This window comes from Phoxinus phoxinus, assembly GCF_949152265.1.
Source record: "Phoxinus phoxinus genome assembly, chromosome: 20".
Lineage (NCBI taxonomy): Eukaryota > Metazoa > Chordata > Actinopteri > Cypriniformes > Leuciscidae > Phoxinus > Phoxinus phoxinus.
In genome coordinates this window covers 3,330,837-3,354,153 of record NC_136895.1, presented here as the reverse complement: position 1 = coordinate 3,354,153, position 23,317 = coordinate 3,330,837, and the positions used below count along the sequence as shown (strand labels likewise).

The window sequence follows — 23,317 nt, the reverse complement described above, 5'->3', positions numbered from 1 at the left end:
GCTGTAGCCTTTTTCGACGGCTCCGTCCACTTGGGAGAGAGTCGAGGAAGCAGGGGAGCGGAGTCTCGCGGAGAATGGAGCATTCCACGATTTAGAGAGCTCGCTGTGGAGCTCCGGCAGGAAGGGTGCTGACCTAGAGGCAGGCGCTAGGCGGCGGCTAGGTAAAAAGCACCCATCGAGCCTGTTGGGCGCGGGCGCCTCCGGTGGAGACCAGTCCAGGCCCAGTTGGTCGACGGCCATGGTGAGGAGGCGGATGAGTTCGGCGTCCACATTAGACCGGGCCTTGCCAGGTTCCTGCGTCGAAGAGGAGGTGGAGTGTGTAGATCCAGACCACTCTTCACTGTCCGACGCCAGGAGAGAACAGCTGTCGATGGCGTCGTCCCCCGCCTCGTCCCCTGTGTCGACGGCAGTGAGGGCCGAAGCCGTCATCTGCGCGTCGGGAAGGGGGGGCGGTGAAGGGGAACGCGAAGCTCGAGGGGAAGGTTCCGGCGAGCGTTCGCGAGCGACGGGCTCCGGGAGTCTCTGGGCACGGCGCTTCTTCTTCCGCGGGCCACTGGAGAGAGGCGGAGCGACAGCTTCGACGTTGAAGAGGGCGAGTCGAGCCCGCAGGGTCGAAATCGCCATCTCGTCGCACTCGATGCAGCCACCCGTCGAGAGAGCGATGGCTGCGTGGTCTCGGCCCAGGCAGAGAGCGCAGATCACGTGGCGGTCTCCGTCGCTGAGCGCGGTTCGGCACGAACCGCAGGAAAGACGAGGCATTTTTGTACAAACGCCTTTGCTCTTTTAGGACGTGAGTCGCGGCGGCGAGCTCACGGAGAGGTTTTGGAAAAAGGATACTTTGTCGCCGGATAGCGTAGCTGGCACGGACGGCTGAAGGTGGCGAAGACGGCCGGCTTCCTCAGGCGCTGTCCTAAGCTGGCTGGTCGCTGGATTCGACGGCGGCGGCTTCTCTCGGAGGTCAGCGAAGCGTAGAGCGTCGCTGAAGAGATTAAAATCGAGTGTTAGCAGCCTGAACTGCCCCTTATATACGCTAAGCCACTCCCATTTTGGCGGGCTTGGCCGCGTGAGGGCGCGAAGCGTCCTCATTGGGCGTGACGTCACGCCAGGGGCTCAGTGGTAGGCTGCAGCAGTTGCCGCGGAGCAGCCAATGAGCGCGCTAGATTGCCCGCTCTAGGTCTGACTGCTGCTGCACTGCGTTTACAAGATATGGAAATTTAAGGATAAATTTTGGCTTCAATATCTCGAGCAAAGAGACTTTACCCGGTGCGTACTTTCAGTACGCAGTACGAGAGAACCTCTCGTAAGAGAACTACAATGCAGCACCTGTAGCTCCGGTTATCTGGTCTGTAGATCCATCTGTAAAAACTTGCTTAAAATTACTATATTTTTGGTTCACATGTCTATAAAATTCACTCAACACATCAACTTGATTATTTACCGGTGCTATTTTGGTCTGTAATACCTCTAAATCCACTATTGGAGTTTCATGTTGTCATTTTGCATAGTACCGGTATTTATTTATTTTTAAATGTAACGCCAGTTCGCCATATTAAGTTAATGCATAATATTAAGAAGTTATGTAAAATGATATTCAACTTTTGATATGAATTCATAAGTTACCCAATAGGTAAGGAGATAACATACTAGGCACAGGCTAATTATTGCTAACTAAATGCTAGTTAACATTAGTAATTAATCTTAAACAGTTAATGGGTACCATGTAACTTTTCAAAATGAAACTTTATTTTTTATATTTTGCAACACTGAATCTAACACTACGCATATTTAACTATTCAAAATGTGTATTGTTCAATCTCAGGAAACTTTATTTAATTTTTTAAAAGGTTTCTAAGCAAAAGATGTTTAAAGTCCTGTCCACATGTTCAGTCCTGTTACCGAAACTCATGTGCAATTTAAAGAGCATGTTTAAAAGCATGTCAATTAATTTGTTTTCCCCACAAGAAAGTGTTTATTTTAAAGGGGTGGTTGATTGGATTTCACTTTTTTCATTTTAAATAGTGTGTAATGTTGCTGTTGGTGCATGAACAGTATCTGCAAAGTTGCTGCGCTGAAAGTTCAACGTAAGCAGAGATGTCTTTTTAAAAATCAGGAAGTTTAATGCCTACAAAAACGACTCGAATGGGACTACAACGAGACTTTTCCCGGGTTTTATACGCAACTAACCAATCAATTTACATCAATTTACATCAACCCTCCTTCCGGAATATGCAAAAAAGGGGACGTGGCCATATTTCTGCGGGGTACTTGGCTGCCCTTCATCTGCATGCAGGCTAGAATTGCGACACATTATTGGAGAATTCTTATAATTGACATTTCTCTGGGCCAATCGGAATCTTAGCACTTTTTCTCTTGGCCAATCGGAATCTTAGCACTTGCGTCAGAATCTTGAAGCGCGCACACAGCGTCAACTGAGCTCGCCATCGGATGACGCCGCTGCCACGCGAGTCTGATGGAAACTCATAACGTGGTTTCCAAAACGGTAAAAATAACAAACAATTGTTTTACTCGAGGGGAGAAATGAGCTTAATTCTTTTTTTTCACCCGCCAAAGCCTTATTTGATCGGTGAGTAGCCTAAAGTAGACGACTGACTGCTGCGCTCGTGACAGGGCGCATGTTCGAGCGAGGGAGAGCCCCGGCCGCGCGCGCGCACTCAATTCACTTTTGCTCAAAATCAATTGGCACGATGGTAAAAGGTCGGAAGACCGAAGTTTCACGTGGCGCGTTCGGATATTTACTTCTTGAATTACCGCTGGGTGTGAATTGTGTTAAAAAAAACGTTGCCTTATCTTCTCTGAAAAGCGTTCCCCGCTTCATTTGAACAGAATCACTTTAATGAATGGTCAAAACCATAGATATACGTAATAAAGGCTAGATGTCTTACGGCTGAGTCTCTAACGGCATCACCGGCGGCCATCTTGTCTCAGGGAAGCTTTCTGTAAGGCGAGTGATCTGCACGAACACAAATCCTCTCATCTCGCTGAAATCTTGACGGATTTACAAACGGTTTGGTTTCTTACAAACGTTATTTACGTAGCTATAATTCTGGATGCTTGAACATGTTGAAATGTATAATATTATAATTATTCATAAGTACGCAGTGTCGTCTACATCTCTGACGTTTATAACAAACCAACCCGTTTGAAAATCGGTAGAAAATTGAGCAAGTTTTGGTTATTAAAAAGTTATTTAAAAAGTAGGCTACACCATTAAAACAATGTTACGAGTGAGCGAGCCCCCTGTGGTAAGATGGCCGCCGTGTGCGGACGTCGACCTCCATTGGCCAGCAGCGCGGGCGAGACTTCTATGGAAGCTTATAGGTAGCAATATTCATAGACATGTATAGAAAGGCTAGATGGCTTACCAGCGCTGAGAGCCAATGGGACCCGACGACGTCACACGGCGGCCATCTTAGGACAGGACCGCTCGTCCAGTTATAACATTAAAGTCTATTGTGCATGTAGTGCTGAAATAACTATATTTTGCTCAATTTTCAACCGATTCTCAAACGGCTTGGTGTGTCATAAACGTCAGGGATGCGGCTATTTAACTGCATACTTGTGAAAAATTATAGCCACGGAGTTTATTAAGCTACAATTTAAACATCGGCATCAGCACAAATCATAGCCACGTTAATAAGGTTTGTAATAAACCAAACCGTTTGTAAATCCGTCAAGAATTCAGCAAGTTACGAGCATTTTAGTTGGCGTATGTCACTCACCTTCCGTCCACAGCAGCAGGGAGCAGCAGCGCAGTCTCCTGACCTAAGATGGCCGCCAAGTGACGACACAGCTGACTCCGCCTTGAGCCATCTAGCCTTTCTTTACATGTCTATGGCAATATTCAATTTGAAATGTAATATGCAAAATGACAATGCAATATGCAAAATGGCAATGCATTTCACGAGGCTGAATCCAGCTTCTTATTCGCAGCTTCTTATTGACGCAATCCGTTCCATCTTAAATGACGCGAACTTCCGCGTTTGCTGGCTTCTTATTGACGCTCATCTTAGGGACCGTGCGGTTTTTATATTTTTCGCGTTTTTTAACGGAATTGTGTTACTTTTGCGTCTATTTTCAGAATGAAATAATAATATATATTTTTAATGCAAATAACACTGATATATCAGCGAATAATGACTGTAAAAATATAAAGGCACATAATTAGGCTACAGTATTCTTTAATAATTGTACATGTCATCAGCTCAATTTAGGGACCATGTGGTTTTTCTCTTATTTACACTTTTTAGGGACCCTGTTTATATTGTAGGCCTATCTATTTTCAGAAAATAATAATACATTATTTTAAAAAATGTAAATAACAAATAATAATAACATAAAATGACTGTAAAAAAATATGAGGCCTATACATCAATCTTTAATTATTGCAAATAACATAATTTGAATGTATTTTAAAATAAATATATTGAATACTTTTTTATTTTTATTTTTATTATTATTACAAATGAAAATGTGACAAAGTAACCAGAGATTATGCTCCATCTGGGATCCAGGTCCTGAAGACTTCACAGACACATTTGAAGAGATGAAACCTACTCCTGCAAGGACTCCAGAACATCAAACATGGATGATTATAAATAAATTATCATTTTATCATTGCTTTAAACTGCACATTAATGTTGCTTAAAATGCATGGGTTTGTAAATACTATTTTTTTTCTATCTAATAACTGTACTTTCTGCTGATATCTCATAAAATCCTACTGTGGTTTTGTAACAGAAATTGCATTTATCCTGCATCTGTGCTTGAATATAATCGTGCACAATTTCAGATATTTATACTGTAGAATTTTGAAATTATGGACCCATGAAATGGGCCAAAATTACCCATTACGGGGATCTATATCTCAGCTGCTTTTGAGGGTGCGTTAAAAGTTGCACTGGGGCCTTATACCCATTGTGCTTAACTGTCACATAAACAAATTTAAACATTTTGACTGTAGCATTGTGAAGTTAGTAGAGCTACTACTATAACGAAATCCAAAATTTCAGCCGTTTTTACTGTAGAATTATTTTTGTATGAATTTTTAAACTTGGCACTTGACTTTACACAATGTACAATAATCCGCCTAATGTATTTTCTGCCCAATTCGCGGCGCTGTTTCTCAGCCGCCTCAGAGGGTGCGTTAAATTGGACATGATCTCTTTATAGAGGAGCTACTACTCTAACGAAACCCAAATTTTAAGAAGTTTTTACTGTGGAATTATTTTTTTATGAAGCTTTAAACTTGGCACTTTACACAGTGCACAATGAGCCGCCTAATGTATTTTCTGCCCATTTTGCGGCGCTGTTTCTCAGCCGCCTCAGAGGGTGCGTTAAATTGGACATGATCCCATTATAGTAGTGCTACTACTTTAACGAAATCCAAATTTTAAGCAGTTTTTACTGTGGAATATTTTTTTTATGAAGCTTTAAACTTGGCACTTTACACAATGTACAAATACCGCCTAATGTATTTTCTGCCCATTTCGCGGCGCTGTTTCTCAGCCGCCTCAGAGGGTGCGTTAAATTGGACATGATCCCATTATAGTAGTACTACAATTCTAACGGAATCCAAATTTTAAGCAGTTTTTACTGTGGAATAATTTTTTTATGAAGCTTTAAACTTGGCACTTTACACAGTGCACATTGAGCCTAATGTTTTTTCTGCCCAATAATTAAAGATTGATGTATAGGCCTCATTATATTTTTTACAGTCATTTTATGTTATTATTATTTGTTATTTACATTTTTTAAAATAATGTATTATTATTTTCTGAAAATAGATAGGCCTGCAATATAAACAGGGTCCCTAAAAAGTGTAAATAAGAGAAAAACCACATGGTGGTCCCTAAATTGAGCTGATGACATGTACAATTATTAAAGAATACTGTAGCCTAATTATGTGCCTTTATATTTTTACAGTCATTATTCGCTGATATATCAGTGTTATTTGCATTAAAAATATATATTATTCTTTTATTCTGAAAATAGACACAAAAGTAACACAATTCCGTTAAAAAATATCCGCGAAAAATATAAAAACCGCGCGGTCCCTAAGTTGAGCGTCAATAAGAAGCCAGCAAACGCGGAGGTTCGCGTCATTTGAGGGGGAACGGATTGCGTCAATAAGAAGCTGCGAATAAGAAGCTGGATTCAGCCTCGTATGCATTTCTGTATTTCAATTTGAATTTCCCCATACATTTGTGCAAAGTTTGGTGCAAAATTTAAATTCAATTATATAATTTACATTTGCCATTTCATACACTAGTTTTAATATGTAAATTGAATACATATTTTAACGTTTTATTTTTTAACGTATGGGGAAATTCAAATTAGAGCCCGACCGATAAAGGACCGATAAAGCAATGTACCACACTACATTGTCAAATTTAAAACATTTATTAAGAACATAATGTAACAATAACTTATATCTTCAGTCAATTAGAAACTTAAGCAAAATAACCTGCGATCTAGTTTCTCTTTTGCAGTCTTCTTCACAGAAGATGACATTCAAGTTCACAACAAAACAAACAAACGAAAAAAACGGTTTAACAGATAAATCTATGCGTTGCGCAGAGCCACGTCTTTAAAATTCAAACACTTTATTCTCTGAGTGTACACACACACATACCGGCGGCGCCATTCGCCGTCTATCCGCGGCGCCCAGCAACGGCTCAGGACCTTGTTCAAAATTAATCCTGCCGCGCCAGAGAGCGCCATTCACATAGTTTTATATTACATTTATTATAAATTAATACATTTTGTATACATTTATTTGTCTCAAATCGTCGTTATGACTTTGCTGCAATATACATGTTTTACATTCATTTACAGAAATCAGCTGGTTGAATAAAAATGGCTGATGTTATCGGATTTTCAGGATACATTCAGTTAGCGGACGCTCTGTGAGATAAAGTACAGACTAAGCAACGTTGTACAGTAGCTTCATAACATAGACATGATCTTAATTCCATAATGTCCTTAAACATAATATTGCAGGCCACATGAAAGTGCGCGTCCGGTGTACGATACCTCGAGTTGTCAAAGACGCGCCGTGGCACTTCTCGACTGGTGTGTACGATACCTCGAGTTGTCATAGACGCGCCGTGGCACTTCTCGACTGGTGTGTGCGATACCTCGAGTTGTCATAGACGCGCCGTGGCACTTCTCGACTGGTGTGTGCGATACCTCGAGTTGTCAAAGACGCGGCGTGGCACTTCTCGACTGGTGTGTGCGATACCTCGAGTTGTCAAAGACGCGCCGTGGCACTTCTCGTCGGGTGTGTGCGATACCTCGAGTTGTCAAAGACGCTGCGTGGCACTTCTCGACTGGTGTGTGCGATACCTCGAGTTGTCATAGACGCGCCGTGGCACTTCTCGACTGGTGTGTGCGATACCTCGAGTTGTCAAAGACGCGGCGTGGCACTTCTCGTCGGGTGTGTGCGATACCTCGAGTTGTCATAGACGCGCCGTGGCGCTTCTCGTCGGGTGTGTGCGATACCTCAAGTTGTCATAGATGCCGTGGCGCTTCTCGTCGGGTGTGTGCGATACCTCGAGTTGTCAAAGACGCGGCGTGGCACTTCTCGTCGGGTGTGTGCGATACCTCGAGTTGTCATAGACGCGCCGTGGCGCTTCTCGTCGGGTGTGTGCGATACCTCGAGTTGTCATAGACGCCGTGGCGCTTCTCGTCTGGTGTGTGCGATACCTCGAGTTGTCATAGACGTGCCGTGGCGCTTCTCGTCTGGTGTGTGCGATACCTCGAGTTGTCAAAGACGCGGCGTGGCACTTCTCGTCGGGTGTGTGCGATACCTCGAGTTGTCATAGACGCGCCGTGGCGCTTCTCGTCGGGTGTGTGCGATACCTCGAGTTGTCATAGACGCCGTGGCGCTTCTCGTCTGGTGTGTGCGATACCTCGAGTTGTCATAGACGTGCCGTGGCGCTTCTCGTCGGGTGTGTGCGATACCTCGAGTTGTCATAGGCGCGCCGTGGCGCTTCTCGTCTGGTGTGTGCGATACCTCGAGTTGTCATAGACGCCGTGGCGCTTCTCGTCTGGTGTGTGCGATACCTCGAGTTGTCATAGACGCGCCGTGGCGCTTCTCGTCGGGTGTGTGCGATACCTCGAGTTGTCATAGACGCGCCGTGGCGCTTCTCGTCGGGTGTGTGCGATACCTCAAGTTGTCATAGACGCCGTGGCGCTTCTCGTCGGGTGTGTGCGATACCTCGAGTTGTCATAGGCGCGCCGTGGCGCTTCTCGTCGGGTGTGTGCGATACCTCGAGTTGTCATAGGCGCGCCGTGGCGCTTCTCGTCTGGTGTGTGCGATCAGGGTCCGAAATTAACTTTTTGGCTCACCTGCCACGGGGACTGGTAGATGAAAAAATCTACCAGCCAAGCATATTTTTTACCGGCCAAAATAATAAACAGCCTTTTTGTGTCACATATACATTAATTTCAGTACATTTAATCTCTCTCTCTCAATCTCTCTCTCTCAATCTCTCTCTCTCTCTCTCTCTCGATACCTCGAGTTGTCATAGGCGCGCCGTGGAGCTTCTCGTCGGGTGTGTACGATACCTCGAGTTGTCATAGACGTGCCGTGGCGCTTCTCGTCTGGTGTGTGCGATACCTCGAGTTGTCATAGACGTGCCGTGGCACTTCTCGTCGGGTGTGTGCGATACCTCGAGTTGTCATAGGCGCGCCGTGGCACTTCTCGTCGGGTGTGTGCGATACCTCGAGTTGTCATAGACGTGCCGTGGCGCTTCTCGTCTGGTGTGTGCGATACCTCGAGTTGTCATAGACGTGCCGTGGCACTTCTCGTCGGGTGTGTGCGATACCTCGAGTTGTCATAGACGCGCCGTGGCGCTTCTCGTCTGGTGTGTGCGATACCTCGAGTTGTCATAGACGCGCCGTGGCGCTTCTCGTCCGATGTGTGCGATACCTCGAGTTGTCAAAGACGTGCCGTGGCGCTTCTCGTCTGGTGTGTGCGATACCTCGAGTTGTCAAAGACGCGCCGTGGCACTTCTCGTCTGGTGTGTGCGATACCTCGAGTTGTCATAGACGCGCCGTGGCGCTTCTCGTCTGGTGTGTGCGATACCTCGAGTTGTCATAGACGCGCCGTGGCGCTTCTCGTCTGGTGTGTGCGATACCTCGAGTTGTCATAGACGCGCCGTGGCACTTCTCGTCGGGTGTGTGCGATACCTCGAGTTGTCAAAGACGCACCGTGGCACTTCTCGTCGGGTGTGTGCGATACCTCGAGTTGTCATAGGCGCGCCGTGGCGCTTCTCGTCTGGTGTGTGCGATCAGGGTCCGAAATTAACTTTTTGGCTCACCTGCCACGGGGACTGGTAGATGAAAAAATCTACCAGCCAAGCATATTTTTTACCGGCCAAAATAATAAACAGCCTTTTTGTGTCACATATACATTAATTTCAGTACATTTAATCTCTTAATCTCTCTCTCTCAATCTCTCTCTCTCAATCTCTCTCTCTCTCTCTCGATACCTCGAGTTGTCATAGGCGCGCCGTGGAGCTTCTCGTCGGGTGTGTACGATACCTCGAGTTGTCAAAGACGCGCCGTGGCGCTTCTCGTCGGGTGTGTTCGATACCTCGAGTTGTCATAGGCGCGCCGTGGCGCTTCACGTCGGGTGTGTACGATACCTCGAGTTGTCATAGACGCGAAGTGGCGCTTCTCGTCGGGTGTGTGCGATACCTCGAGTTGTCATAGACGCGCCGTGGCGCTTCTCGTCGGGTGTGTGCGATACCTCGAGTTGTCATAGACGCGCCGTGGCGCTTCTCGTCGGGTGTGTGCGATACCTCGAGTTGTCATAGACGCGCCGTGGCGCTTCTCGTCGGGTGTGTGCGATACCTCGAGTTGTCATAGACGCGCCGTGGCGCTTCTTGTCGGGTGTGTGCGATACCTCGAGTTGTCATAGACGCGCCGTGGCACTTCTCGTCGGGTGTGTGCGATACCTCGAGTTGTCAAAGACGCGCCATGGCGCTTCTCGTCTGGTGTGTGCGATACCTCGAGTTGTCATAGACGCGCCGTGGCACTTCTCTTCTGGTGTGTGAGATACCTCGAGTTGTCAGACGCGCCGTGGCGCTTCTCGTCCGGTGTGTGCGATACCTCGAGTTGTCAAAGACGCGCCGTGGCGCTTCTCGTCGGGTGTGTGCGATACCTCGAGTTGTCAAAGACGCGCCGTGGCGCTTCTCGACCGGTGTGTGAGATACCTCGAGTTGTCAGACGCGCCGTGGCGCTTCTCGTCGGGTGTGTGCGATACCTCGAGTTGTCATAGACGTGCCGTGGCGCTTCTCGTCGGGTGTGTGCGATACCTCGAGTTGTCAAAGACGCGGCACTTCTCGTCTGGTGTGTGCGATACCTCGAGTTGTCATAGAAGCGCCGTGGCACTTCTCGTCGGGTGTGTGCGATACCTCGAGTTGTCATAGACGTGCCGTGGCGCTTCTCGTCGGGTGTGTGCGATACCTCGAGTTGTCAAAGACGCGGCGCTTCTCGTCGGGTGTGTGCGATACCTCGAGTTGTCAAAGACGCGCCGTGGCGCTTCTCGTCGGGTGTGTGCGATACCTCGAGTTGTCATAGACGCGCCGTGGCACTTCTCGTCGGGTGTGTGCGATACCTCGAGTTGTCAAAGACGCGCCGTGGCGCTTCTCGTCCGGTGTGTGCGATACCTCGAGTTGTCATAGACGCGCCGTGGCACTTCTCGTCGGGTGTGTGCGATACCTCGAGTTGTCAAAGACGCGCCGTGGCGCTTCTCGTCTGGTGTGTGCGATACCTCGAGTTGTCATAGACGTGCCGTGGCGCTTCTCGTCGGGTGTGTGCGATACCTCGAGTTGTCAAAGACGCGGCGCTTCTCGTCGGGTGTGTGCGATACCTCGAGTTGTCAAAGACGCGCCGTGGTGCTTCTCGTCGGGTGTGTGCGATACCTCGAGTTGTCAAAGACGCGCCGCGGCGCTTCTCGTCCGATGTGTGCGATACCTCGAGTTGTCAAAGACGTGCCGTGGCACTTCTCGTCTGGTGTGTGCGATACCTCGAGTTGTCATAGACGCGCCGTGGCGCTTCTCGTCTGGTGTGTGCGATACCTCGAGTTGTCATAGACGCGCCGTGGCGCTTCTCGTCTGGTGTGTGCGATACCTCGAGTTGTCATAGACGCGCCGTGGCGCTTCTCGTCCGATGTGTGCGATACCTCGAGTTGTCAAAGACGTGCCGTGGCGCTTCTCGTCTGGTGTGTGCGATACCTCGAGTTGTCAAAGACGCGCCGTGGCGCTTCTCGTCCGATGTGTGCGATACCTCGAGTTGTCATAGACGCGCCGTGGCGCTTCTCGTCTGGTGTGTGCGATACCTCGAGTTGTCATAGACGCGCCGTGGCGCTTCTCGTCTGGTGTGTGCGATACCTCGAGTTGTCTTAGACGCGCCGTGGCACTTCTCGTCTGGTGTGTGCGATACCTCGAGTTGTCATAGACGCGCCGTGGCACTTCTCGTCGGGTGTGTGCGATACCTCGAGTTGTCATAGACGCGCCGTGGCGCTTCTCGTCGGGTGTGTGCGATACCTCGAGTTGTCATAGACGCGCCGTGGCGCTTCTCGTCGGGTGTGCGCGATACCTCGAGTTGTCATAGACGCGCCGTGGCGCTTCTCGTCGGGTGTGTGCGATACCTCGAGTTGTCAAAGACGCGGCACTTCTCGTCTGGTGTGTGCGATACCTCGAGTTGTCATAGACGCGCCGTGGCACTTCTCGTCGGGTGTGTGCGATACCTCGAGTTGTCAAAGACGCGCCGTGGCGCTTCTCGTCTGGTGTGTGCGATACCTCGAGTTGTCATAGACGCGCCGTGGCACTTCTCTTCTGGTGTGTGAGATACCTCGAGTTGTCAGACGCGCCGTGGCGCTTCTCGTCCGGTGTGTGCGATACCTCGAGTTGTCAAAGACGCGCCGTGGCGCTTCTCGTCGGGTGTGTGCGATACCTCGAGTTGTCAAAGACGCGCCATGGCGCTTCTCGACCGGTGTGTGAGATACCTCGAGTTGTCAGACGCGCCATGGCACTTCTCGCCTGGTGTGTGCGATACCTCGAGTTGTCATAGACGCGAAGTGGCGCTTCTCGTCGGGTGTGTGCGATACCTCGAGTTGTCATAGACGCGCCGTGGCGCTTCTCGTCTGGTGTGTGCGATACCTCGAGTTGTCATAGACGCGAAGTGGCGCTTCTCGTCGGGTGTGTGCGATACCTCGAGTTGTCATAGACGCGCCGTGGCGCTTCTCGTCTGGTGTGTGCAATACCTCGAGTTGTCAAAGACGCGACGCTTCTCGTCGGGTGTGTGCGATACCTCGAGTTGTCAAAGACGCGACGCTTCTCGTCGGGTGTGTGCGATACCTCGAGTTGTCATAGACGCGCCGTGGCACTTCTCGTCTGGTGTGTGCGATACCTCGAGTTGTCATAGACGCGCCGTGGCACTTCTCGTCTGGTGTGTGCGATACCTCGAGTTGTCATAGACGCGCCGTGGCGCTTCTCGTCTGGTGTGTGCGATACCTCGAGTTGTCAAAGACGCGCCGTGGCGCTTCTCGTCTGGTGTGTGCGATACCTCGAGTTGTCATAGACGCGCCGTGGCGCTTCTCGTCGGGTGTGTGCGATACCTCGAGTTGTCAAAGACGCGGCACTTCTCGTCTGGTGTGTGCGATACCTCGAGTTGTCATAGACGCGCCGTGGCACTTCTCGTCGGGTGTGTGCGATACCTCGAGTTGTCAAAGACGCGCCGTGGCGCTTCTCGTCTGGTGTGTGCGATACCTCGAGTTGTCATAGACGTGCCGTGGCGCTTCTCGTCGGGTGTGTGCGATACCTCGAGTTGTCAAAGACGCGGCGCTTCTCGTCGGGTGTGTGCGATACCTCGAGTTGTCAAAGACGCGCCGTGGCGCTTCTCGTCGGGTGTGTGCGATACCTCGAGTTGTCATAGACGTGCCGTGGCGCTTCTCGTCGGGTGTGTGCGATACCTCGAGTTGTCAAAGACGCGGCACTTCTCGTCTGGTGTGTGCGATACCTCGAGTTGTCAAAGACGCGGCGCTTCTCGTCTGGTGTGTGCGATACCTCGAGTTGTCATAGACGCGCCGTGGCACTTCTCGTCGGGTGTGTGCGATACCTCGAGTTGTCAAAGACGCGCCGTGGCGCTTCTCGTCTGGTGTTTGCGATACCTCGAGTTGTCAAAGACGCGGCGCTTCTCGTCCGGTGTGTGAGATACCTCGAGTTGTCATAGACGCGCCGTGGCACTTCTCGTCGGGTGTGTGCGATACCTCGAGTTGTCATAGACGTGCCGTGGCGCTTCTCGTCTGGTGTGTGCGATACCTCGAGTTGTCATAGACGTGCCGTGGCGCTTCTCGTCTGGTGTGTGCGATACCTCGAGTTGTCATAGACGTGCCGTGGCGCTTCTCGTCGGGTGTGTGCGATACCTCGAGTTGTCAAAGACGCGCCGTGGCGCTTCTCGTCGGGTGTGTGCGATACCTCGAGTTGTCAAAGACGCGCCGCGGCGCTTCTCGTCCGATGTGTGCAATACCTCGAGTTGTCAAAGACGTGCCGTGGCACTTCTCGTCGGGTGTGTGCGATACCTCGAGTTGTCAAAGACGCGCCGTGGCGCTTCTCGTCGGGTGTGTGCGATACCTCGAGTTGTCAAAGACGCGCCGTGGCGCTTCTCGTCTGGTTTGTGCGATACCTCGAGTTGTCATAGACGCGCCGTGGCGCTTCTCGTCCGATGTGTGCGATACCTCGAGTTGTCAAAGACGTGCCGTGGCGCTTCTCGTCTGGTGTGTGCGATACCTCGAGTTGTCAAAGGCCGTGGCACTTCTCGTCTGGTGTGTGCGATACCTCGAGTTGTCATAGACGCGCCGTGGCGCTTCTCGTCTGGTGTGTGCGATACCTCGAGTTGTCATAGACGCGCCGTGGCGCTTCTCGTCGGGTGTGTGCGATACCTCGAGTTGTCAAAGACGCGCCGTGGCGCTTCTCGTCTGGTGTGTGCGATACCTCGAGTTGTCATAGACGCGCCGTGGCGCTTCTCGTCTGGTGTGTGCGATACCTCGAGTTGTCATAGACGCGCCGTGGCGCTTCTCGTCCGATGTGTGCGATACCTCGAGTTGTCAAAGACGTGCCGTGGCGCTTCTCGTCTGGTGTGTGCGATACCTCGAGTTGTCAAAGACGCGCCGTGGCACTTCTCGTCTGGTGTGTGCGATACCTCGAGTTGTCATAGACGCGCCGTGGCGCTTCTCGTCCGATGTGTGCGATACCTCGAGTTGTCAAAGACGTGCCGTGGCGCTTCTCGTCTGGTGTGTGCGATACCTCGAGTTGTCAAAGACGCGCCGTGGCGCTTCTCGTCCGATGTGTGCGATACCTCGAGTTGTCATAGACGCGCCGTGGCGCTTCTCGTCTGGTGTGTGCGATACCTCGAGTTGTCATAGACGCGCCGTGGCGCTTCTCGTCTGGTGTGTGCGATACCTCGAGTTGTCTTAGACGCGCCGTGGCACTTCTCGTCTGGTGTGTGCGATACCTCGAGTTGTCATAGACGCGCCGTGGCACTTCTCGTCGGGTGTGTGCGATACCTCGAGTTGTCATAGACGCGCCGTGGCGCTTCTCGTCGGGTGTGTGCGATACCTCGAGTTGTCATAGACGCGCCGTGGCGCTTCTCGTCGGGTGTGCGCGATACCTCGAGTTGTCATAGACGCGCCGTGGCGCTTCTCGTCGGGTGTGTGCGATACCTCGAGTTGTCAAAGACGCGGCACTTCTCGTCTGGTGTGTGCGATACCTCGAGTTGTCATAGACGCGCCGTGGCACTTCTCGTCGGGTGTGTGCGATACCTCGAGTTGTCAAAGACGCGCCGTGGCGCTTCTCGTCTGGTGTGTGCGATACCTCGAGTTGTCATAGACGCGCCGTGGCACTTCTCTTCTGGTGTGTGAGATACCTCGAGTTGTCAGACGCGCCGTGGCGCTTCTCGTCCGGTGTGTGCGATACCTCGAGTTGTCAAAGACGCGCCGTGGCGCTTCTCGTCGGGTGTGTGCGATACCTCGAGTTGTCAAAGACGCGCCATGGCGCTTCTCGACCGGTGTGTGAGATACCTCGAGTTGTCAGACGCGCCATGGCACTTCTCGCCTGGTGTGTGCGATACCTCGAGTTGTCATAGACGCGAAGTGGCGCTTCTCGTCGGGTGTGTGCGATACCTCGAGTTGTCATAGACGCGCCGTGGCGCTTCTCGTCTGGTGTGTGCGATACCTCGAGTTGTCATAGACGCGAAGTGGCGCTTCTCGTCGGGTGTGTGCGATACCTCGAGTTGTCATAGACGCGCCGTGGCGCTTCTCGTCTGGTGTGTGCAATACCTCGAGTTGTCAAAGACGCGACGCTTCTCGTCGGGTGTGTGCGATACCTCGAGTTGTCAAAGACGCGACGCTTCTCGTCGGGTGTGTGCGATACCTCGAGTTGTCATAGACGCGCCGTGGCACTTCTCGTCTGGTGTGTGCGATACCTCGAGTTGTCATAGACGCGCCGTGGCACTTCTCGTCTGGTGTGTGCGATACCTCGAGTTGTCATAGACGCGCCGTGGCGCTTCTCGTCTGGTGTGTGCGATACCTCGAGTTGTCAAAGACGCGCCGTGGCGCTTCTCGTCGGGTGTGTGCGATACCTCGAGTTGTCAAAGACGCGGCACTTCTCGTCTGGTGTGTGCGATACCTCGAGTTGTCATAGACGCGCCGTGGCACTTCTCGTCGGGTGTGTGCGATACCTCGAGTTGTCAAAGACGCGCCGTGGCGCTTCTCGTCTGGTGTGTGCGATACCTCGAGTTGTCATAGACGTGCCGTGGCGCTTCTCGTCGGGTGTGTGCGATACCTCGAGTTGTCATAGACGCGCCGTGGCGCTTCTCGTCGGGTGTGTGCGATACCTCGAGTTGTCAAAGACGCGGCACTTCTCGTCTGGTGTGTGCGATACCTCGAGTTGTCATAGACGCGCCGTGGCACTTCTCGTCGGGTGTGTGCGATACCTCGAGTTGTCATAGACGCGCCGTGGCGCTTCTCGTCGGGTGTGTGCGATACCTCGAGTTGTCAAAGACGCGGCACTTCTCGTCTGGTGTGTGCGATACCTCGAGTTGTCATAGACGCGCCGTGGCACTTCTCGTCGGGTGTGTGCGATACCTCGAGTTGTCAAAGACGCGCCGTGGCGCTTCTCGTCTGGTGTGTGCGATACCTCGAGTTGTCATAGACGTGCCGTGGCGCTTCTCGTCGGGTGTGTGCGATACCTCGAGTTGTCAAAGACGCGGCGCTTCTCGTCGGGTGTGTGCGATACCTCGAGTTGTCAAAGACGCGCCGTGGCGCTTCTCGTCGGGTGTGTGCGATACCTCGAGTTGTCATAGACGTGCCGTGGCGCTTCTCGTCGGGTGTGTGCGATACCTCGAGTTGTCAAAGACGCGGCACTTCTCGTCTGGTGTGTGCGATACCTCGAGTTGTCAAAGACGCGGCGCTTCTCGTCTGGTGTGTGCGATACCTCGAGTTGTCATAGACGCGCCGTGGCACTTCTCGTCGGGTGTGTGCGATACCTCGAGTTGTCAAAGACGCGCCGTGGCGCTTCTCGTCTGGTGTTTGCGATACCTCGAGTTGTCAAAGACGCGGCGCTTCTCGTCCGGTGTGTGAGATACCTCGAGTTGTCATAGACGCGCCGTGGCACTTCTCGTCGGGTGTGTGCGATACCTCGAGTTGTCATAGACGTGCCGTGGCGCTTCTCGTCTGGTGTGTGCGATACCTCGAGTTGTCATAGACGTGCCGTGGCGCTTCTCGTCTGGTGTGTGCGATACCTCGAGTTGTCATAGACGTGCCGTGGCGCTTCTCGTCGGGTGTGTGCGATACCTCGAGTTGTCAAAGACGCGCCGTGGCGCTTCTCGTCGGGTGTGTGCGATACCTCGAGTTGTCAAAGACGCGCCGCGGCGCTTCTCGTCCGATGTGTGCAATACCTCGAGTTGTCAAAGACGTGCCGTGGCACTTCTCGTCGGGTGTGTGCGATACCTCGAGTTGTCAAAGACGCGCCGTGGCGCTTCTCGTCGGGTGTGTGCGATACCTCGAGTTGTCAAAGACGCGCCGTGGCGCTTCTCGTCTGGTTTGTGCGATACCTCGAGTTGTCATAGACGCGCCGTGGCGCTTCTCGTCCGATGTGTGCGATACCTCGAGTTGTCAAAGACGTGCCGTGGCGCTTCTCGTCTGGTGTGTGCGATACCTCGAGTTGTCAAAGACGCGCCGTGGCACTTCTCGTCTGGTGTGTGCGATACCTCGAGTTGTCATAGACGCGCCGTGGCGCTTCTCGTCTGGTGTGTGCGATACCTCGAGTTGTCATAGACGCGCCGTGGCGCTTCTCGTCGGGTGTGTGCGATACCTCGAGTTGTCAAAGACGCGCCGTGGCGCTTCTCGTCTGGTGTGTGCGATACCTCGAGTTGTCATAGACGCGCCGTGGCGCTTCTCGTCTGGTGTGTGCGATACCTCGAGTTGTCATAGACGCGCCGTGGCGCTTCTCGTCCGATGTGTGCGATACCTCGAGTTGTCAAAGACGTGCCGTGGCGCTTCTCGTCTGGTGTGTGCGATACCTCGAGTTGTCAAAGACGCGCCGTGGCACTTCTCGTCTGGTGTGTGCGATACCTCGAGTTGTCAAAGACGCGCCGTGGCACTTCTCGTCTGGTGTGTGCGATACCTCGAGTTGTCATAGACGCGCCGTGGCGCTTCTCGTCTGGTGTGTGCGATACCTCGAGTTGTCATAGACGCGCCGTGGCGCTTCTCGTCTGGTGTGTGCGATACCTCGAGTTGTCATAGACGCGCCGTGGCACTTCTCGTCTGGTGTGTGCGATACCTCGAGTTGTCAAAGACGCACCGTGGCACTTCTCGTCGGGTGTGTGCGATACCTCGAGTTGTCATAGACGCGCCGTGGCGCTTCTCGTCTGGTGTGTGCGATACCTCGAGTTGTCATAGACGCGCCGTGGCACTTTTCGTCTGGATTGTGCGATACCTCGAGTTGTCATAGACGCGCCGTGGCACTTCTCGTCGGGTGTGTGCGATACCTCGAGTTGTCAAAGACGCACCGTGGCACTTCTCGTCGGGTGTGTGCGATACCTCGAGTTGTCAAAGACGCGCCGTGGCACTTCTCGTCTGGTGTGTGCGATACCTCGAGTTGTCAAAGACGCGCCATGGCGCTTCTCATCGGGTGTGTGCGATACCTCGAGTTGTCAAAGACGCGCCGTTGCACTTCTCGTCGGGTGTGTGCGATACCTCGAGTTGTCAAAGACGCGCCGTTGCACTTCTCGTCGGGTGTGTGCGATACCTCGAGTTGTCAAAGACGCGCCATGGCGCTTCTCATCGGGTGTGTGCGATACCTCGAGTTGTCAAAGACGCGCCGTGGCGCTTCTCGTCGGGTGTGTGCGAAATTCTTTCCGTCAAGCTACATCAAACCATTTTCAATCATCAGTTGCTGCCTGCCTTCTAAAAACTACTATTTAGCGATCTAAATCCATGATGTGACTCGTTAATGCTGCGGCTGAACGACAGTCTGCAACGCACACTTGTGTCATTGGATTTCACACACGTGTAAAAGAAAAGCTAACTTTTATGCACAAGCTACGTTTGTCTAAATGTTCACTCCTCGCAAGTCTAACTTACATTTTACAATGCAGGGACTGTAACTAGTGATATGCTATAATTATAAATAGTTAAAAATAATTAAAGTTATACAGTAATCATTACATTATTTAGGCAGAATAAGTTTGTTGTGGTTTCCAAGCTTGTTAACGTTAGCGGTCTTCCACTGATAGTGGCATTAGCTAGTCTATGATGAGCCATAATTTAGCAATGGATAACGTCATACTGCAAATTGTAAAACATATATTTTCAATATAACAGGCCAAGGAGAGATGATGCGTCTCATTGCTATAACTGTCACGCTATTAAAGAAATACTTCAGTCACATTGTCAAAAGTTAAAAGGACAGTCAGTCAACTACACAACGTAACGTTACTAGCTAATTCCGCTTCACTCTCGGCTTATTTAACAGCAGCAAAATTCAAGCAATGTATCGTGACCAACTCACCATGAACTCACTTAACCAGTGCCGCCGCTCCCATCACGCGCTGTGCGTAGGGCACCAAGGGCTGAGGGGGCACCAAAAAAATAGCCTCGCGGAAGTTCCGGGAGTCTAATGCATATTGATAGCGGCTTACTGATGCCCGCGAATTAGTTAAAATCTCCGGAATCTAGAGCGAGCGCGCCCACGAGACCGAGACTGTGCTCCAAACCGCTTAGCGCGTGCACGGCAGAGAGAGAGAGAGAGAGAGCAAGAGACCGCGCGCGTGTGCCTCATGAAGCGCCTGAAGGCTATGAAGGCAGTTTCGTCCGTTTTTTATTTGTATTTTTTTATATTCGTTTATTGGCCATTATAAATGCATATACCAATAGTTTGGAAAATGCCTAATATCGGTCGATATATCGGTCGGGCTCTAATTCAAATTGAAATACAGAAATGCATTGCCATTTTACATATTGCATTGTCATTTTGCATATTACATTTCAAATTGAATATTGCTACCTATAAGCTTCCATAGACATCTAGCCTTTATTATATGATATTTATGGTTAAAACAACTGATCTGTCTAAATCGGTAAAATTTCAGATAAACCAGCTACAATCCTCCACCATGTTCCAAAGGCTGCCCAGTGTTGCGCGCCAACGTGCCACTGCCCAGTACAAGTGGCACTGGGATAAGCAGAACATCCTCAACATCATGTCAAAACCGCTCAGAAAGGTTTCTAATTGATTCATAAATATAAACTTCAGATAACACACAATACGTTTTTCTGCTGTTCAAACAATCATTTGGCTCAAACTGTATTTTTAATAGTGCTATGTTTTCTGTTTCAAAGGATATTATGGCAGAAATATGCTCCAACCTGTTGAACAAAGGCATGTTTTTGCTTAACAAAGAATTCACCGAAGCCATCTTGATCAAGATGTTCTTCATTGACTATGGACGGGTGCTTGTGAAGAACGAGGCTTTCCAAATGGAGCTGAGTGATGGAGATCACATTGGAGGTGATGTATGAGAAACTACTGTTGTGTGATTCAGTTGAGAAGTAGTCTCGTGTAGAGTAGGGGTGTCACGATTCTCCAAATCCTCGATTCGATTACATTTTCGATTCTAAGGTCACAGTTCGATTCGATTCTCGGTTTTTACTTCTTCTTTTTTTTAAAGCACAGGTTGCTATGCCATATTTAGACCAAACTTTTATGCATAATATCTGACCTTTGTTCGCAATGTACCACACTACATTGTCAAATTTAAAACATTTATTAAGAACATAATGTAACAATAACTTATATATTCAGTCAATTGGAAACTTAAGCAAAATAACCTGCGATAGTTTCTCCTTTGTCACTGCAGTCTTCCTCACAGAAGACATTCAAGTTCACAACAAAACAAACAAACAGTTTAACAGATAAATCTATGCGTCGCGCAGAGCCACGTCTTTAAAATTATTATCAGCAACATATGCAAGTGTCAGCCCTCATCACAGACAGAAATCGGCAGGTAAAGAAACGCACATGAATCTTGCCGCTGACTATATTTACAGCTAAAATCAAATGTTCTTATAGTCAATGTGTTTTTTCAAACATTTCAGGTTGCCAAGTGGGTGCGCGAGGAGTTGTGTCCCAAAGGAACAAGCCATTTCTTTGACATCTGGCATACTGGAAAAAGTATGTATCTTGATCAAGGTAGTTTTGTTTATATTGTCTATAATTACATTTTCCTTTTTAGCATTTTGTGTTTCTGTTCTGAAATAGGTCTAGGGAAAGCATTGGATGCTGCTGCAAAGGAGAGGGAGTGTGAAGAACTGAAGCTGTGGAGGCCAGCTGTTATTAACCACCTCTACTGGACTGCAGCTTCCACTCCTAATGGAGATGCAGATGTGATGGAGGCCAAGTGGAAAAGCATGGTCAACCATGTTCAGGACATCCACGAACATGGCACTCCTACGTTTCCCTGCTGTGCACATCCACCTCTGGAGGGCGAAGCAAGGAACAAGGAATGGCTGGAAGCAGGTACTGTATTAAGTAGATTGTGTTTAACACACACAATAGTGATTATCAGTTCAACACAGTTATATAAATTCTACTTGATTTTTTTGTTTTTAAATGGAGCTGGTATCGGATCAGTATCAGTCGAATGTTATATACTCTATATCTCGTTAAGGCCATCTAGCGGCAGTAATCATTAAATGCCATTTGATGTTTTTAGTTTTTTTCCCCCACAAAAGGACAGCAGAGACACTTAATGCATGATCTATTATGTTTTAACTGGTCATTGCATGCATGTACTGGAAGTTTTTTTTTGTATTTAAGTTAAATAATATGAAAAATATATTTATTTACTATTAAAATGATTGATTAAATCCAGCAATTTAGGTAAATAAACTGCATTAATATAATGAAATCTATTTTTTTTTTTTTACTTAATTGATATAAGAGTTCTGGGGGGAAAACAGGAAATGTTTAAAGGTTAAATATTAAAATAGGCCAAGTGAAATTTCATGACAAAAAAATACTAAAGCATTGCTAAGCAGTTTTGTAATGGAAAAGGGGCACTGCAATACCAAAACCAATACCAAAAGCTCTTCCCAACTGTGAAACATGGTTTAACCCTCTGGGGTCTAAGGTGTTTTTGGGGTCCTTGAGATGTTTTGACATGACCTGATATTTGTATTTTTTTTAGTTGCTTATAAACATATTAATGGCAAAGGTGTAATTACACTCTATTTAGCACGAACATGACTATCATAATATGTGAGCAACATGTATGTACATGTTTGCATTTTTGAGAGAATATTATTTATGCGTGGTTATTCAAAAAACTCAAACTTACATTTTCTGATATAAGACCACAAATGACCAACTTCACATATTCCCACAATACTTTTGACTAATGGATGTTGTCGGCTAGAGTGTTTATTTTAAAATGATCTGAAAATCATCCGGGCTAATCGTTCACATTAAACAATAGATTGATTTAAATTTTGTAAGACACTTTTTGTTTGGAAAGGCAATATGCAGGTGGGCATGAGTTATCCAACAAGGTCATGAATGTCCTCATTCACACCTGAAGACAAAGACCTGCTAATGCTGCATACTAATGAGCATTTCACTGAGTGTGTCACTGAGCCACAAGAAAGAATACAAAGACAACACACACACACACACATATACATATATATATATTAGGGGTGTTACGGTACGCAAAAATCACGGTTCGGTACGTACCTCGGTTTTAAAGTCACGGTTCGGTTAATTTTCGGTACAGTAAGGGAAAGAAATGCAAAACATTAAACTGCTGGTTGTTTACCATAAACTTTTTTTAACAATTTGTTTACACTTTTTTTAAACGCACTTTTTAATAAAATCTAATTAATAAAAAATATATAAAATAAAAAAAGAATAAGAAATAAAATACTGCTGCAAAGTTCTCCACTAAATAAAATACTCTAAAACCAATACTGGCCATGACGCTAGCTAGCGAGAGGCTGGGCTAAAGCTGTGTATGTGGTGATCGGGCCGAATTTTAGGCAGTAGATTTTAGACAGCAGTAACCGAACCCGACCCAAGCCCGACAGGCATAAAGATATGTCCGAGCCCGATCCGAGAGTTAAAATCCCATTTTTTTTTTCTCATACTAATGACACATGTACGTTTGTTTGTGTGGAAAGCCCGCTTTTGTTAAGCAACTGAAAGGCATTTGGAAATGTCAACAGATGAGCACATCAGCGCGCATGGATCAGCAAGCCCTCTTAACACAGGCACGCTTGCACGTGTTTCGTTGTCACAGCAACATAAACAAATTTCCGCACACAGGAAGACAGATGTTATGGTAATATTTTACATGTATTTGAATCACAAAAACGATTAATCAGATTTAATCAGTGCAACGCGGAGACTTCCGACACTTAATATGTTCGGGTGGAAACTCGGAATTGACGTATGTTCCGCACACAAAACTAGCCTAATTTACGTGACAGATTGCATTCGGTGCACATGTGAACCGTACCGAAAGTCCTGTACCGAAACGGTCCGGTACGAATACATGTACCGTTACACCCCTAATATATATATCTACAGAATTGGTTCAGAGTTGGAAACATCTTGAAAAAAGTGTATTTTTCCACAAACTGTGTTTGCTTGCAAATTGTATAATATCCAAGGTAAACATTTCTAGTAATTGTGCAGTTAATTCTCATTCGTATTTTCAGAAAGTTTTGGAT

At 48.9% G+C, this 23,317-nt stretch overlaps 1 protein-coding gene across 2 annotated transcripts in view; it reads left to right on the top strand.

Annotated features, from left to right (window-relative positions):
• The window catches only part of LOC306988566 (uncharacterized protein), a 58,678-nt gene that overhangs the window by 23,601 nt on the left and 11,760 nt on the right, over positions 1-23,317 (top strand). For both annotated transcript variants that reach the window (XM_079593638.1, XM_079593639.1), the window contains exons 4-6: positions 19,681-19,812; positions 19,931-20,099; positions 20,687-21,107. In XM_079593638.1, the coding sequence (XP_079449764.1) occupies positions 19,681-19,812; positions 19,931-20,099; positions 20,687-20,742 (357 nt within the window). In that variant the 3' untranslated portion in view covers positions 20,743-21,107. The remainder of the gene's footprint in view (positions 1-19,680; positions 19,813-19,930; positions 20,100-20,686; positions 21,108-23,317) is intronic.